The sequence below is a fragment of the Oncorhynchus nerka genome, linkage group LG9a (assembly GCF_034236695.1).
Source record: "Oncorhynchus nerka isolate Pitt River linkage group LG9a, Oner_Uvic_2.0, whole genome shotgun sequence".
NCBI lineage: Eukaryota > Metazoa > Chordata > Actinopteri > Salmoniformes > Salmonidae > Oncorhynchus > Oncorhynchus nerka.
In genome coordinates, this window is record NC_088404.1 from 10,993,087 (window position 1) to 11,011,444 (window position 18,358).

Sequence of the window (18,358 nt, forward strand, 5' to 3'; positions counted from 1 at the left end):
TTATATCTTTATGTTTGAAGCCTGAAATGTGGCAAAAGGTCGCAAAGTTCAAGGGGGCCGAATATTTCGCAAGGCACTGTATATAGTTTGTTAACAAGAAATTTGTGGAGTGGTTGAAAAATTAGTTTTAATGACTCCAACCTAAGTGTATGTAAAGTTCCGACTTCAACTGTACATGACCCTAAGCATGATGGGACGTTAATTGCTTAATTAACTCAGGAACCACACCGGTGTGGTAGCACCTGCTTTCAATATACTTTGTATCCCTCCATTTCCTCCCGTGTTTCCATGGTTTCGGAAGTTACCTGTTTGTGTAAACAAAGGAACAGTTGGTTATAAGGGACTTTTAACCAATGGTGGTCTTTGAACCAATAAGAACAGAGAAAGACGAGATACAAACTAATGAGTTGAATATCTTGACAATTTGACATGTTCAAGACACACTCTGAAATGCCTTAAGCTTTTGCACACTATAACTGCCCTGTCGATCTCTCTGTCTTTAGAACAGGCTCTATTTACCTTAGTAATAATGTAGATACCCTAAAATCATACTTTCCACAAAGGCTTAATCATTATTAATAGTCCTAGTTAAAGTGTCTATCAATGTGGTTAGTACAACTGATAGAACAGTCAGTTTACAACAGAATGTTCTTATTTTTATTTTATAGAAAAGAGGACATATGCTGTATTTCATGGACAAATCTATTTATCATTGTGTCCAGTAATTTCTATGCTGTATTTGAGTTGCTTGGCTATATTTTTGTTTGTTTGTTTTCATAAACATTCTGCTTAAAAAAAACAACAACAACCTTGCTTTCAATCTAGATATAAAATTGTGTTGAAATCATTGACTTTGCACTGAAATGTTCAGAAATTAGTTGTATTAGTTTTGTGGGGGAAACTAACAAGAAAATAACTTCAGTTTCTTGTCATGATACGGTCAGAATGTTTGAGAAATCTATTCTATTATCTGTATATTCTAAATCTATTCTACTATCTGTATATTCTAAATCTATTCTACTATCTGTATATTCTAAATCTATTCTACTATCTGTATATTCTAAATCTATTATCTCTTCTTTGAGAGAGATTGTTCATGGTTGAAAAAGTGAAAAAAAAAAGTGGTCTTGTTGGAAAAACTCACATTGAGAGAATGAGAGAATTTTATCCAAAGCCTGTATAGTTTACATAAATGTCCATCTTGTAATTTGTATTTTTTTTCTTTGGGAGTGTGTTTTTGATTTGATTATGAATTAAAGATGGCAACAACCTAATCTTGTTCCTGTGTTAGGCCTACTTTTGTGTATGCCATATAGGGCTAGATTTCAGTTATCCACCCTTTCCTTGCCTCAGAGAAAAGTCAGGAAAGCAAATATCTTTTATCTAACCTCTTGTCTCTCAATGTAAATGTATATTGAATTGACCCAGTTGGCTAAAAATAATTTAGAAAATGCACTTTTGATACAGGCAGGGTATATCCTAGGCCCAGGGCTGTCTCTGGGCCTACACTTTGCACCTTTTTAAATATGGAACTCTCAATAAATCCTGATCAGATTAATCAATATAATCGTACAAATCATGTTAGGGAGCAATTTCCCAAATGGGTTTTTAAGTTGGTGTTGAGCAGCATGTTCTCAATGACAGATAATCCTAAATGTGATAAGACATCCTGAATACAGAAGCTATTTAACTAGGATCAGACATAATAAGATCAAGCTATGACGTTTGGGCTTTGATTGAGATGGGATACAGACAGCAAAGGACCTTATTTTCTGTAGTTTCTTGGTCATATGGTGGAGAGCATGCGTTTTAAATTAAGTACCATGGACAGCACCACTGCCGTCGGCACACCTTGGCGCTTCGGCCCGACTTTGAACTCTACTTCTCCGGGATTCAAATCTAGTACTGTGGCGCCAACGATTTTTCCACGGGCAGGCTACAGCATCCTCTCCTATCTCATGTTCATTAATGCCATTTTCTCTGTTTTTAACAATACTCTGGTAATAACGGTGTTGGTGAAGAATCGTCCTCTCCTCAACCCAATGAATGTGATTATCCTCAGTTTAGCCGTGTCTGATTTGATGATCGCTTTGTGCGGTTCTTCAATAGTCACCATTACCAACTATCATGGTTCATTCTTTCTTGGCGACGAGTTCTGCATCTTTCAAGGATTTGCTGTCAACTATTTCGGTAAAGTAATATATATATTTTTTTATATATAGGATGTCTTTGAATCATGTGAACTGAACTCAAACTTTTAATAAAAAAACAATGTTGTGTTGTTGTAGCCTGAAAGTGTTGAAAATGCAAGTCTAATTTGATCAAGTTAACTCAATGTGTTGAATTGGGTTCCTGGGGGGGTATTCAGATCTGTAGTTTTCTGGTTGTGAAGCCAGGGTTCATATCCGGATGATCTAAGATCAGTTTGACCTTTTAGATCACAATGGACAGCATTACATGGGACAGGATCAGAATCGGGTCCTAGATCAGCATTCATACTCTCAGACACTTTATGAACACACTGCCCCCCCCCTGGTCTCCTCTCCCTCAGGTCTGGTGTCTATGTGCACGTTAACACTGCTGGCGTATGAGCGCTACATCGTGGTGTGTAAGCCCATGGCAGGCTTCAAGATGAACGTACGTCGGAGCGTTCAGGGGCTCCTGGGGGTCTGGCTGTTCTGTTTGTTCTGGGCCGTGCCTCCACTGCTGGGTTGGAGCTCCTATGGACCCGAGGGCGTCCAGACCTCCTGCTCTCTGGGCTGGGAGGAGAGGCCAGTATAATGTCTTATAACTTGTAATAGGCATGTATGAGCCTTTATAATGTCCTGTAACATGGTTTATAGTGTTTTATAACTTGTTTATAATGTCCTGTAACATGGTTTATAATGTGTTATAACTTGTTTATAATGTCCTGTAACATGGTTTATAATGTGTTATAACTTGTTTATAATGTCCTGTAACATGGTTTATAGTGTGTTATAACTTGTTTATAATGTCCTGTAACATGGTTTATAATGTGTTATAACTTGTTTATAATGTCCTGTAACATGGTTTATAGTGTGTTATAACTTGTTTATAATGTCCTGTAACATGGTTTATAATGTGTTATAACTTGTTTATAATGTCCTATAAAATAGTTTATAATGTGTTATAACTTGTTTATAATGTCCTGTAACATGGTTTATAATGTGTTATAACTTGTTTATAATGTCCTATAAAATAGTTTATAATGTGTTATAACTTGTTTATAATGTCCTATAAAATAGTTTATAATGTGTTATGTCTCTCTAGGTCCTGGAGTAACTATAGTTACCTGATCCTGTACACGCTGTTCTGCTTCCTCCTGCCTGTCGCAATCATCATCTACTGTTACGCCAATGTCCTCACCTCCATGAGACGGGTACATATAGAGACTCAGCTCCCTGAGGGACATACCTTTTTAAGTCCATTTCTGTCCATATACCAAGCGTACAATTCCTCTTCCAGTTGGGATAGAGGGACTGTAACAGGGACTGTTCCTATAACTGGAGACTTTCAGAGGGGTTTAGATGCTGAGTACTGTGTCTGCAAGCTTAAACGGATCCTGTCGGTCGTGGGTTATCATCTTCCTCTTCTTCCTCCTCTCCCCCCTCTTTCTCCTCCTCCAGCTTAACCATAGTACGGAGTTGCAGGGCGGTCATCCCTGTCTGCAGGACAACGAGCGGGCGGTAAGGATAGTGCTGGCCATGATCGGGGCCTTCTTTGTCTGCTGGCTGCCCTACACAGTCCTGTCCGTGGTGGTTGTGGTAGACCCAGAGCTCCACATCCCTCCACTGGTGGCTACCATGCCTATGTACTTCGCCAAGACCAGTCCTGTCTACAACCCCATCATCTACTTCCTAAGCAACAGGCAGGTGTGTGTACTGGAGGAGAGGGAGAGAGCAAAGCCAGAGTGAGAACACATCAGTTAAATCTGTAGATTATCGAAGGGGACTGCAACATGTCGGTTCCCTGTGGTTTTAATTCAATTAGAATACACACTTGCCTTTTGGTTATTTAGGCCTAGATTTTATCCATATCGGCAATTTTTCAGGTGTTCGCGGAGACGCCGTTTACGGTAAACGTTGCATGTGTCTGCTCAATCGGAAATTAAATCCCTTATTAGTTGACACTCATCCATGGAGACTTGCAATCGATGGCGTCTTGTGGATTGTCTTGTGTATTGAAGATTGTACAAATCGATTTATAATTATTTACCACACATTCTGTACGCCGTTTGCTAACACTTGTATTCGTACTCCCCGTAGTTCCGTGATGCCACTCTGGAAGTCCTCTCCTGTGGGCGCTACATTTCCCACGACCCGGCCACCGACACCGTCCCCATGCGCTCCATGACCCTGAGGACCACGGTGGGCAGAAGGGTGGGCAGAAAAAAACAAGGGATCAGTGCGCACAGCAGGGTGCTTCCTCTGTGACTCCTCTCTCCTCCATCTCCTAAATCTCCATCTCCTCCATCTCCTAAATCTCCATCTCCTCTCTCCTCCATCTCCATCGCCTCTCTCCTCCATCTCCCCTCTCCTCCATCTCTCTCCTCATCTCCTCCTCTCTCCATCTCTTCCATCTCCTCCATCTCCTCTCTCCTCCATCTCCTCCTCTCTCCATCTCCTCCTCTCTCCTCCATCTCCCCTCCACCGCCTCTCTCCTCCATCTCCATCTCCTCTCTCCTCCATCTCCATCTCTCTCCTCCATCTCCATCTCTCTCCCCCATCTCCTCTCTCCTCCATCTCTCCTCCATCTCCTCCTCTTCTCCATCTCCTCCTCCATCTCCTCCTCTATCCCCTCCTCTCATCTATCTCCTCCATATCCTCTCTCCTCCATATCCTCCTCTCCTCTATCTCCTCCATCTCCTCCATATCCTCTCTCCTCATCTCCATCTCCTCCATATCCTCTCTCCTCCATCTCCTTCATCTCCTTCTATCTCCTCCATCTCCTCCATATCCTCTCTTCTCATCTCCATCTCCTCCATATCCTCTCTCGTCATCTCCATCTCCTCCATATCCTCTCTCCTCATCTCCATCTCCTCCATATCCTCTCTCCTCCATCTCCTTCATCTCCTCCATATCCTCTCTCCTCCATATCCTCCTCTCTCCTAAATCTCTTCCTCTCCATTTCCTCTATCTCCTCAATCTCCTCCATTTCTCCTCCATCTCTCCTCCAACTCCTCCATCTCCTCATCTCCTCTCTCTTCCATCTCCTCTTTCCCCATCTCCTCTCTCCTCCATCTCCTCTTCAATCTCCTCCATCTTTTCCATCTCCTCCTCTCTCCTCCATCTCCTCCTCTGAAAACAGAAACAGGAGCCTAGAAGTATCGCAGTGGTCTGGGTCCATTCGAGCCCCATCACAGCTCATCACTCAGTGAAACCTAACTTCCACTTCAGTGGACTATTCACACAGAATTTGACTTAAGTGGAAGTTAGGGTTTGCAGAGATACAGAGAGAAGCTGCAGCCTCATCCTAAATAAAGTCCAGTCCATGTCAATCAATTAATCAGTCAGCAAGCAAGTCCTTGTCTGCAGTACATTCAAAAAAACTGAAATGGCGCAAGGATTCTAAAGTATAACAAAGATTGTTTTTTTAAAGAATTACAGAAAACGGGGGGGTGCAAATTTGTCTTTGAAAATTATTTATTGAGATCCATTTTAGAGTAATGCAAAGCGGATTCTGTTTTCGTAGTGTGTATGTTTGTGTCTGTGTGTGTGTGTGTGTGTGATTGCGTATGTGCGTGCATGCCTGCGTGTGTGTGAGTATTTTCAATTTCTGATATTTTACAGTGTATTTATTACAGTAAACCAACCAAGAGCAGGCATGCTACTTTCTTTTTTTGTGCTCTGTTTTGCAGTGGTGTAAAGTACTTGGGAAAGTAAAGTACTTTAAAGTACTACATAAGTAGTTTTTGGGGGTATCTGTACTTTACTTTACTATTTATATTTTTTACAACTTTTACTTTTACTTCACTACATTCCTAAATAAAATATTGTACTTTTTACTCCATACATTTTCCCTGACAACCCAAAGTACTCGTTACATTTTGAATGCTTAGCAGGACAGGAAAATTGTGAAATTCACGCACTTATCAAGAGAACATGTGGTCTACCCTACTGCCTATGGCCTGGCGGACTCACTATACACAAATGCATATTTTCTTAAATATTGTCTGAGTGTTGGGGTGTGCCCCTGGCTATCCATACATTTTAAAAACAAGAAACTGATGCCACCTGCTTTGCTTAAGATAAGGAATTTCAAATGATTAATACTTTTACTTCTACTTTTGATACTTAAGTACATTTTAAAACCAAATACTTTTAGATTTTTACTGGGTGACTTTCATTTTTACTTTAGTAATTTTCTATTAAGGTATCTTTACTTTAACTCAAGTATGAGAATTTGATACTTTTTCCACAACTGCTGTTTTGTCGTGTGTGTGGTGTGTGTGTAGTGTGTCTGTGTGTGTGTGTGGTGTTGTGTGTGTGTGTGTGTGTGTGGTGTTGTGTGTGTGTGTGTGTGGTGTTGTGTGTGTGTGTGTGTGTGTGTGTGTGTGGTGTTGTGTGTGTGTGTGTGTGTGTGGTGTTGTGTATGTGTGTGTGTGTGTGTGTGAGAGAGAGTGTGTGTGTGTGGTAGACACACAGTTTCTTAATTTTGTTCAGAATGTATTTTTAATTTTATGCAAGTGATCTCAATTATTAAATAAAACGAATCTACCAAATATCGATTGTTCTTGTACATTTCATTGGCAAGACAAACGTCTTCTGGAAAGGTTTTCAGTCGCGGGTGATATGTTAAGTGAGGTGTTTTTGTTCACACTGATCAACTCAGTTCGAAAGACACAACCCATTGGCCTACATAAACAGGATAGGCAAACAAAGTCTCCTGGTCATTGTTCTGAGAGCAGCTTTTCTCAATCCTGGTCCGGGCGACCCAGTTGCACGTTTTTAGTTTTTTTACCCCTAGACACTACGCAGCCAATATTTGAATCAGATGTGTCGGGCCAAAGCAGAAACAAAAACAATGTGCACCTCTTCAGATCACCAGGATTGAGAAACTGTAGGAAAAGAATGAATGGACTGAACCATGAGAGATGTTACTCCAAAAACTTCAATTGTCACGAAGTCATTTTTGATCAAAGAACAGAGAGGATAATACACTGGTTTGATCTAATCCCAGATTTAGATATGACATAGCCTGTATGAGCTGGAAAATGTTTAATCAAAGAGTATTTCACACTTAATCCTGTTCTACAAATAGGATTATACATTGTCACGTAGTAATCAAATAACACGCTCGGCTTTCATTCATTTCTTTGGATGGTTCAGGTATACTACCTGTCAGGCACCTTGGCCGTCTTCCATAATACAAGCAGGTAACTATATGTCAAATCAAATCAAATGTATTTATATAGCCCTTCTGACATCAGCTGATATCTCAAAGTACTGTACAGAAACCCAGGCTAAAACCCGAAACAGCAAGCAATGCAGGTGTAGAAGCACGGTGGCTAGGAGAAACTCCCTAGAAAGGCCAAAACCAAGGAAGAAACCTAGAGAGGAACCAGGCTATGTGGGGTGGCCAGTCCTCTTCTAGCTGTGCCGGGTAGAGAGGAACCAGGCTCTGAGGTGTGGCCAGTCCTCTTCTGGCTGTGCCGGGTAGAGAGGAACCAGGCTCTGAGGGGTGGCCAGTCCTCTTCTGGCTGTGCCGGGTAGAGAGGAACCAGGCTATGTGGAGTGGCCAGTCCTCTTCTGGCTGTGCCGGGTAGAAAGGAACCAGGCTCTGAGGGGTGGCCAGTCCTCTTCTGGCTGCCGGGTTGAGAGGAACCAGGCTCTGAGGGGTGGCCAGTCCTCTTCTGGCTGTGCCGGGTAGAGATGAACCAGGCTCTGAGGGGTGGCCAGTCCTCTTCTGGCTGTGCCGGGTAGAGAGGAACCAGGCTATGTGGAGTGGCCAGTCCTCTTCTGGCTGTGCCGGGTAGAGAGGAACCAGGCTCTGAGGGGTGGCCAGTCCTCTTCTGGCTGTGCCGGGTAGAGAGGAACCAGGCTCTGAGGGGTGGCCAGTCCTCTTCCCCATGTGTCAATTCTTTAGTAGAAACACGAAAGGATTATACAGCGTCACTGTTTATCACTGTTTATTATCTATGCATAGTCACTTCATTCCTACCTACGTGTACAAATGACCTCAACTAACCTCTAACACCGCACCCTGACTCGGTACCGGTACCTCCTGTATATAGCCTCCACATTGACTCGATACCGGTACCTCCTGTATATAGCCTCCACATTGACTCGGTACCGGTATCTCCTGTATATAGCCTCCACATTGACTCGGTACCGGTACCTCCTGTATATAGCCTCCACACTGACTCGGTACCGGTACCTCCTGTATATAGCCTCCACACTGACTCGGTACCGGTACCTCCTGTATATAGCCTCCACACTGACTCGGTACCGGTACCTCCTGTATATAGCCTCCACACTGACTCGGTACCGGTACCTCCTGTATATAGCCTCCACACTGACTCGGTACCGGTACCTCCTGTATATAGCCTCCACACTGACTCGGTACCGGTACCTCCTGTATATAGCCTCCACACTGACTCGGTACCGGTACCTCCTGTATATAGCCTCCACACTGACTCGGTACCGGTACCTCCTGTATATAGCCTCCACACTGACTCGGTACCGGTACCTCCTGTATATAGCCTCCACACTGACTCGGTACCGGTACCTCCTGTATATAGCCTCCACATTGACTCGGTACCGGTACCTCCTGTATATAGCCTCCACACTGACTCGGTACCGGTACCTCCTGTATATAGCCTCCACACTGACTCGGTACCGGTACCTCCTGTATATAGCCTCGTTATTCTTATTGTGTACGTCCTGTATATAGCCTCCACATTGACTCGATACCGGTACCTCCTGTATATAGCCTCCACATTGACTCGGTACCGGTATCTCCTGTATATAGCCTCCACATTGACTCGGTACCGGTACCTCCTGTATATAGCCTCCACACTGACTCTTATTGTGTACCTCCTGTATATAGCCTCCACACTGACTCGGTACCGGTACCTCCTGTATATAGCCTCCACACTGACTCGGTACCGGTACCTCCTGTATATAGCCTCCACACTGACTCGGTACCGGTACCTCCTGTATATAGCCTCCACACTGACTCGGTACCGGTACCTCCTGTATATAGCCTCCACACTGACTCGGTACCGGTACCTCCTGTATATAGCCTCCACACTGACTCGGTACCGGTACCTCCTGTATATAGCCTCGTTATTCTTATTGTGTACCTCCTGTATATAGCCTCCACATTGACTCGGTACCGGTACCTCCTGTATATAGCCTCCACACTGACTCGGTACCGGTACCTCCTGTATATAGCCTCCACACTGACTCGGTACCGGTACCTCCTGTATATAGCCTCCACACTGACTCGGTACCGGTACCTCCTGTATATAGCCTCCACACTGACTCTGTACCGGTACCCCATGTATATAGTCTCCACACTGACTCGGTACCGGTACCTCCTGTATATAGCCTCCACACTGACTCGGTACCGGTACCTCCTGTATATAGCCTCCACATTGACTCGGTACCGGTACCTCCTGTATATAGCCTCCACATTGACTCTGTACCGGTACCTCCTGTATATAGCCTCCACATTGACTCGGTACCGGTACCTCCTGTATATAGCCTCCACACTGACTCGGTACCGGTACCTCCTGTATATAGCCTCCACATTGACTCGGTACCGGTACCTCCTGTATATAGCCTCCACACTGACTCGGTACCGGTACCTCCTGTATATAGCCTCCACATTGACTCGGTACCGGTACCTCCTGTATATAGCCTCCACACTGACTCGGCACCGGTACCTCCTGTATATAGCCTCCACATTGACTCGGTACCGGTACCTCCTGTATATAGCCTCCACACTGACTCGGTACCGGTACCTCCTGTATATAGCCTCCACACTGACTCGGTACCGGTACCTCCTGTATATAGCCTCCACACTGACTCGGTACCGGTACCTCCTGTATATAGCCTCCACACTGACTCGGTACCGGTACCTCCTGTATATAGCCTCCACACTGACTCGGTACCGGTACCTCCTGTATATAGCCTCCACACTATCTCGGTACCGGTACCTCCTGTATATAGCCTCCACACTGACTCGGTACTGGTACCTCCTGTATATAGCCTCCACATTGACTCGGTACCGGTACCTCCTGTATATAGCCTCCACACTGACTCGGTACCGGTACCTCCTGTATATAGCCTCCACATTGACTCGGTACCGGTACCTCCTGTATATAGCCTCCACACTGACTCGGTACCGGTACCTCCTGTATATAGCCTCCACATTGACTCGGTACCGGTACCTCCTGTATATAGCCTCCACACTGACTCGGTACCGGTACCTCCTGTATATAGCCTCCACACTGACTCGGTACCGGTACCTCCTGTATATAGCCTCCACACTGACTCGGTACCGGTACCTCCTGTATATAGCCTCCACACTGACTCGGTACCGGTACCTCCTGTATATAGCCTCCACACTGACTCGGTACCGGTACCTCCTGTATATAGCCTCCACACTGACTCGGTACCGGTACCTCCTGTATATAGCCTCCACACTGACTCGGTACCGGTACCTCCTGTATATAGCCTCCACACTGACTCGGTACCGGTACCTCCTGTATATAGCCTCCACACTGACTCTGTACCGGTACCCCCTGTATATAGCCTCCACACTGACTCGGTACGGGTACCTCCTGTATATAGCCTCCACACTGACTCGGTACCGGTACCTCCTGTATATAGCCTCCACACTGACTCGGTACCGGTACCTCCTGTATATAGCCTCCACATTGACTCGGTACCGGTACCTCCTGTATATAGCCTCCACACTGACTCGGTACCGGTACCTCCTGTATATAGCCTCCACACTGACTCGGTACCGGTACCTCCTGTATATAGCCTCCACACTGACTCGGTACCGGTACCTCCTGTATATAGCCTCCACACTGACTCGGTACCGGTACCTCCTGTATATAGCCTCCACACTGACTCGGTACCGGTACCTCCTGTATATAGCCTCCACACTGACTCTGTACCGGTACCCCCTGTATATAGCCTCGTTATTCTTATTGTGTTACTTTTTTTTTTTTTTTACTTTAGTCTGCTTGGTAAATATTTTCTTAACTCTTCTAGAACTGCACTGTTGGTTAAGGGCTTGTAAAGTCCGCATTTCACGGTAAAGTCTACACTTGTTGTATTCGGCGCATGTGACAAAGTTTGATTTGATTTGAAAATGAAAATAAAAACGTCCAGATAGATGTACAAAAATGACCGTATCCCCATAGAGTAAGTGTAGAAGACTGATGATAGTAGGGTCAGGTACAGTCTTCAATCTAAAAGTCTAGTACAATAGATAGATGGTACCTGTTGCTCATGCTTCCTGTCTAACAGCCAACTGGCTCTAACAGGCTTCTCTCATAAAACATGTATTTAACACATGTCAATTCTTTAGTAAAAACACTAACGTACGAATAACTTAAAGAGTATTTTCACAATAAAAGGGTCAGGTTTAGATTTCTATAATTGTTTAGATTGGTCTAAAAACATATAGATGACACCTCTTGCTCAGCCTGCATCGTGTCTCTACTATACACAGTAGTGAGCCATTGCTAGGTGTTTGTGTACGGTTTTAGAACACCTAACAGGCAGGGTTGGGTCAGTATTGCCAATAGGTCAGCAGTGCCAGTGTAATAAGCATGTCTTCAATACAACCTGTCGCTCTCAAACACTTCATAGAGACACATCCAATTAAACCCACCACCCTCACTATAATCCCCACTGAGGATACAACACAGCCAAGTGCAAATAGATGTGACTCACAGCGAGGATTCCCTGGAGACCAGTGAGCCATGCAGGGTGTCGATGAACACAAGTGGACAAAGCGGGGCGTCACCTAGGTCATATTCAACAGGCACTAAAAATCTTGTCCAATAAGAACACTCATTTTCGTTTTCCGTTGCACAATGTTTTGCAAAATGTTGTTATGGCATGCCCTAATGAATACAACCCCGTCATAATGACAGTGACTAAGGGCGTGGTATGAAGGTTGTGCTTCATTGTGCTTTGGGTATGGAGTAGATGTTGTTGCAGATACCAGTAATAAGCTTAGGTTCATAAATTATTCTGAAAAGGATGGAGAGATGGAACTGTTTTTCTAAAATGGATCTCAAACCTTTTTAAGATGGAACTATATCCAAGAACTATTTCATGGGGATATGGGAACGACACCATTTGGGAGGAGTACATTGACATCTCATTTACCGTTGCAAACTGTGCAGTATTATTCTCGACCTCATTTGTCGGCATTGCAGCGAATGTGTTTGTCACATGGGCAGTGTACCGTCAAAAATCTCTTAGAACGTGGAACAACGCACTCCTGGTCAACCTCGCCGTCATCGACATCCTCCGTTGTTGTATTGACTGTCCCATTCTTCTCACCATCGTTCTGAAGGGACCCGTAGGAGGACTGCTCTGTGACACCCAGGTCGCCTCCTTCTCATTCAGCTGCTGTATTCAGTTGCTCACCTTGGCCTGCATCAGCATGGAAAGACATCAAGCGATCACCCACCCTTTCAAAATCACCCAGCGCCGAAGACGGATTCTGGTGTGGATCCCCTTGACCTGGATGGTGGGTGTTCTCGTTGCGGCCTTTTGTTTGACGTTTGTCAAGGACTCACCTGTGTATGTTAGGTGCAGGGGATGGGAGGTAAACGTGCAACTATCCTATGACACCTTTGGACTCTACATATTACTTCCGCTATGGTCAACCTGCTTCACTGTCATTATTGGATTCTATGCTCGTATATTTATCATAGTGAGAGCACACGGTCGAAAAATATTTGATAAAGGATCTTTTCCAGCTCCCAAACAGGACATCATGAAAGAAGCAACAAATACAGTTCAGGAAGAGGATGATAAAGATGGGAAAACAAAACATGAGGAATCTGAGAAAACTGAAATAGAGGAGAAAAGGGAAATGGACCGAAAAGAGAATAGGCAAGGGGAAACTGTTAGGCAAGAACATGCACTACCTGTTGAAAAACAGTTATCTAGAAAATACCCTGAAATTGGATTTACGAACACGACAACAAAGAACCCTCAAGGAGCCATGAAAGGCTCTTCGGACAACATGACAGAAACCAAGACTCTGCGTAGCAAATCTAAGCTGCTCGCCACTAAGGTGAAACTACCATGCGTTTCATTCATGCCACAGGTGGATAACCCCAGTTCCAAGGTGCTCAAGTTGGTAGACCTGGAACAAGACAAGGATGTCCGTCCACTCCATCCCAATTCCAATAGTGATCATGATGTCAAAGCAGATGATATTTCTCCATTACCTACCAATGTTGAGGAGACTGTAGTAGCAATCCCCGTTCCAGAAACTCCAGCTGCGGAGCAATGCTTAGCGGTTGAAGGTGGCGTCTGTATGATGCCGTCGTTCGCTAACAAAGAGCACGCCAAAAAAAAGAAGGAGAGTAAACTGGCGAAGCGTTCTGGTTACATCATTCTCACCTTTCTGATATTCTGGATGCCAATGATAGTGATGATGGTGGCCAACGTATTCTGCAACAGAAACAGGAAGTTCAGGGTAAGTTGTTTTCTTAGGTTTCTGATGGTCATTGTCAGTGAACTGTTCATCAGATGCTGTTTTTTAAATATATATTTTATAACAAAAATACAACCCATAGCTTCTATCAATTGCATAATGCAAATTTCATAATATCAAATGGAGGAACATCATGACTGTAGAGCTGTGAATTAGATGTATCTGTTGATTTATCATTGTTGCTTTTGTCAGTCAGCTGTTTAGAGCACTCGTTGCTTTGTTTTTCAGGTGCACGCGGGTATTTGTTCTCCATGCTGTCCGTAGACCATTTATTTAGCTTTAATATTTTCTAACAATATTTGTTTTCTTTCCTGGATCAGCTGATGACGGTCAACAATATCACTAGACAACTAGTTTACAGTTAGACACCAATGCGCATCCAATCCACCCAACAAGTATAGGCTTCAAGTTAATGGCAGTATCCCTACAGTATATATAGTTTACTCTTTCAGTTAGAATAATTCGATTTTGCAATGGAATAGGCCTACATTATTTTGGATTTGTGTTCCCATGACAACAGTTTTCACAGCGAAACATCATAATATGTTCCATAGCCATGGCTATACTTACAGCGCCTTTCCCGAGATATCCCAAGATCCATGCTTCCTACAGGGTTTAAGTTCACTGTTCTGAATATATTGTTAAATGATTAATAATGACAAATAACACAGTCATAAATGTAATTAATGTAAGGAAAGAATGGCATTGGAGGGTAAACGCAAGTGAAAGCAGATTACTCATCTTTCTTTTTTAAATGCAGTTTATCCACCTATTTTTAATTTTTACCACACTAGGCTACGTCACTGGTTATTGGTAGGCATCTTTGAAGTTCATGGTAATGCACATCTGGTAAAATTCTGTTTTTCCTGGCACAGTTTCCAACTAATTTCATGTCAGCAAGAGGCATCAATTAATGTAGGCCTAATCAACCGCAATCGAAAAATGGCCTTAGGAACACTTTTTTTGTGTTTTGGAACAGTTGTCTATTTCCATTCATCAAAATAGCAGAATTGCACATGCAGTGCACTGTTTGGATGCTGGCATTATTTTGCAGTGGACGGAAGCACAGGTAGCATACTTTTTTCCCCCACAGTGATTTATATGACAATCAGATAATCAAAGGTAATTCATTTTTTACCGTTAAATGACATTATACTGTAACGACCCTGGATTTATAAGCGCGGTATATCGACTCTGCCGCACGAGCATGCTTTGGGGCACAGTTGATAGCGTGCTGGACTTCGCGCTAGAAGGTTGAGGGTTTGAGACCCGCTCCAGGCCTGTTTCATTATGACACTATTAGGCCCATAAAGAAATACGTGCACGCCTGCACCCAATAAATGCCACGGTGTAATTCAACCTCTGCTTGTTACGCAATACATTTGAAAGCTTTTGGGATTCTAAATCCCCTTTTGATCTATCTATTTATGAGTGTTTGAATTATTCAATGAATCTTTGTACTATTCTGAACAGAGATTACTATAGGAGGTTATACAATTCTAATACAGCATATACATTGTTCTACATGTTTCTGCCTTTCAGATGGCGACTACTCAGAATCTGGAGATCCTGTTTGTATCAGTGGCCTGCATGACCTCTGCCAGTAACCCCATAACCTACGCTGTGGTCAACCCTCAGTTCAGGACAGAGTTCTACTATCTTAGGAGGAAATGTCAACGGTTATGGACAAGAGCTTAGACATACTACAGATAACTCTCTGATATTTATTATGGCATGTGCTTGGGATATGATAGTCACTTTTAAATGGTAGTAAGCATTGTAATTTATAATGATCCTAACACATCAAAAAGTCTTCATCTCTTGCCAGAACTGGGGGTCAGTCTCAGATGGGGGTGTCTCATGTGTGATGTAATGCATCTCCTTGTTTGGTCCCAGGCTGGTTCTCAGGTAGGTCAACAACATCACTCATCCTCAGTAGTTAGGGCCCGATTTAGACTGAGGAAATGATGCCTTTCTTATGCATGACTTTCCTACGGACTTCTCAGTAGTTGGTATTCAGACTTACCTTATGAAGGTGAGTAAAGGGCTTTGCAGGCGTGGTTCCCTTGTGCGGCTGAATAAATGTAATTCGACTGCTTAAAACCCTCCCACTTGCTGGCCAACAGATTTTCTCGTGGAGTTTTCAATCAATAGGGTTTTCATTCCATTTATCTTAAGCCATCCCTTTAAATACACTGTACCTTGTAGTTATACTTTTGTCCATAGACTCAATGAAATATATGGAGAGAACGTGTTCAGAAAGAAAGCCATATGCATTTTCGTCTCCGTTTCAGCACCAATTGGTAGATTTAAATATTCTGTGATCTTGTAGATTATTCAGGTTCAGGATAGTATTTATGAATCATTAAGAAAAAACTAGTTTAGAGAGCCTTTAAGCACGAAAGAAAGAAAACCGTGGTTTGAACCTATTGCCACATTCATTTCTTCAGCTCATGGTAAATGTCGGAAGATTAGTGTACGTAGAATTATAATAGAGAGATTAGTGTACAATGGTTGGCTATAGCCTGTTCTGGTGCCTGCACTAACCACGGGCCAAGTATTACGCCATGCGTCGGTTCAAACCGTTACGGCTGTGTGTGCTCTCCATAACGATATAATTCGCCTCGGGTCAGAATCGTGCCCTTAATGAACACTGAGGTGTTGCCCTGCTGTGCTGTGAGACCCAGACCAAATGTGGACCAAAATAAACAGGCTCTGTTGTCTAGTACTATACATCTCCATGGTTCACTGGCTCTACAGGCAGGACATAAGAACCTTCCCATAAGAACATAAGAACCTCCCCATTTATGTGTGTGTCTGTTTTGTGTGTGTGTGTGTGTGTGTGTGTGTGCGAGCATGCGTATGTGTGTCCGTGTGTGTGTGTGTGTGTCCGAGCATGTGTATGTGCATACAAGTGTGTCTGTGTGTGTATAATCAGAGTTAGGCCTGTCTCTGTAGGTTCTCCACCCTGGACCAACCACTGAGTCTGTCAGGCCCTCACACGCCCTCCAGCCCCCCTGGAGAGACAGGCTAGGAGACCTCATTATTACCCTGTACAGAGTGGGAGTCACTGGACCAAGTCTCACAGCCTGGGGTCTAACTAGGACTCCTTCTCAAATGGCATCCTAGTCCCTACTTAGGGAATAGGGTGCACTATATAAGGAAGACGGTGCCAATGTCAACAAATTCACAGCAGGGTGTCAGCACCTTAAGTTAAAAACCAAACTAAGGTTGATGACAGACTGACGGTGGCTTCACAGCCGGAATGTTTCTAGGTTCTAGAATTAATACATTTGTGTAAAATAACTTGTTCTATATTCTAGAATGATGTGTAAAATAACTTGTTCTATATTCTAGAATGATGTGTAAAATAACTTGTTCTATATTCTAGAATGATGTGTAAAATTACTTTAAAACAAAATGTGGTCCCTCTACACTACAACCAATGGAACCAGCACCATCAGGAACATCACAATATCAGCACCATAAAAACATCAGCACCATCAGCACCATAATAACATCAGCACCATCAACACCATCAGCACCATAATAACATCAGCAGCATCAGCACCATCAGCACCATAATAATATCAGCACCATAATAACATCAGCACCATCAGCAGCACCATCAGCACCATAATAACATCAGCACCATAATAACATCAGCACCATAATTACATCAGCACCATAATAACATCATCACCATCAGCACCATAATAACATCAGCACCATCAGCATCATCAGCACCATAATTACATCAGCACCATCAGCACCATCAGCACCATAATTACATCAGCACCATAATTACATCAGCACCATCAGCACCACCAGCACCATAATAACATCAGCACCATAATAACATCAGCACCATAATAACATCAGCACCATCAGCACCATAATAACATCAGCACCATCAGGACCATAATTACATCAGCACCATAATAACATCAGCACCATAATAACATCAACACCATAATAACATCAGCACCATAATAACAGCAGCACCACCAGCACCATAATAACATCAGCACCATAATAACATCAGCACCATAATAACATCAGCACCATCAGCACCACCAGCACCATAATTACATCAGCACCATAATAACATCAGCACCATAATAACATCAGCACCATCAGCATCATAATAACATCAGCACCATCAGCACCATCAGCACCATAATACAATCAGCACCATAAATATAAATATAAATAAATAGCATCTTCACCATCAGCAACATCAGCACCACCAGCATCATAATAACATCAGCACCATCAGCACCATAATAACATCAGCACCATAATAACATCAGCACCATCAGCACCACCAGCATCATAATAACATCAGCACCATCAGCACCATAATAACATCAGCACCATCAGCACCATAATAACATCAGCACCCTAATAACATCAGCACCATAATAACATCATCACCATCAGCACCATAATAACATCAGCACCATCAGCACCATCAGCACCATAATTACATCAGCACCGTAATAACATCAGCACCATCAGCACCATCAGCACCATAATTACATCAGCACCATAATTACATCAGCACCATAATAACATCAGCACCATCAGCAGCACCATCAGCACCATAATAACATCAGCACCATAATAACATCAG

General features: G+C 43.4%; 2 protein-coding genes across 2 annotated transcripts; both read left to right on the top strand.

Annotated features, from left to right (window-relative positions):
* Window positions 1–6,703, top strand: parietopsin. The gene is made up of 5 exons (XM_029644714.2): window positions 1–2,190; window positions 2,552–2,771; window positions 3,292–3,400; window positions 3,648–3,893; window positions 4,287–6,703. The coding sequence occupies exons 1-5, from the start codon at window positions 1,791–1,793 to the stop codon at window positions 4,452–4,454; spliced, it is 1,143 nt and encodes a 380-aa protein (XP_029500574.2). The 5' UTR covers window positions 1–1,790; the 3' UTR covers window positions 4,455–6,703.
* Window positions 6,704–12,297: 5,594 nt separating this feature from the next.
* Window positions 12,298–15,420, top strand: LOC135573449 (uncharacterized). Its single transcript, XM_065022785.1, has 2 exons — window positions 12,298–13,704; window positions 15,265–15,420. Exons 1-2 carry the CDS (start codon window positions 12,298–12,300, stop codon window positions 15,418–15,420), a joined length of 1,563 nt encoding a protein of 520 aa, XP_064878857.1.
* The last annotated feature ends 2,938 nt before the right edge of the window (window positions 15,421–18,358 follow it).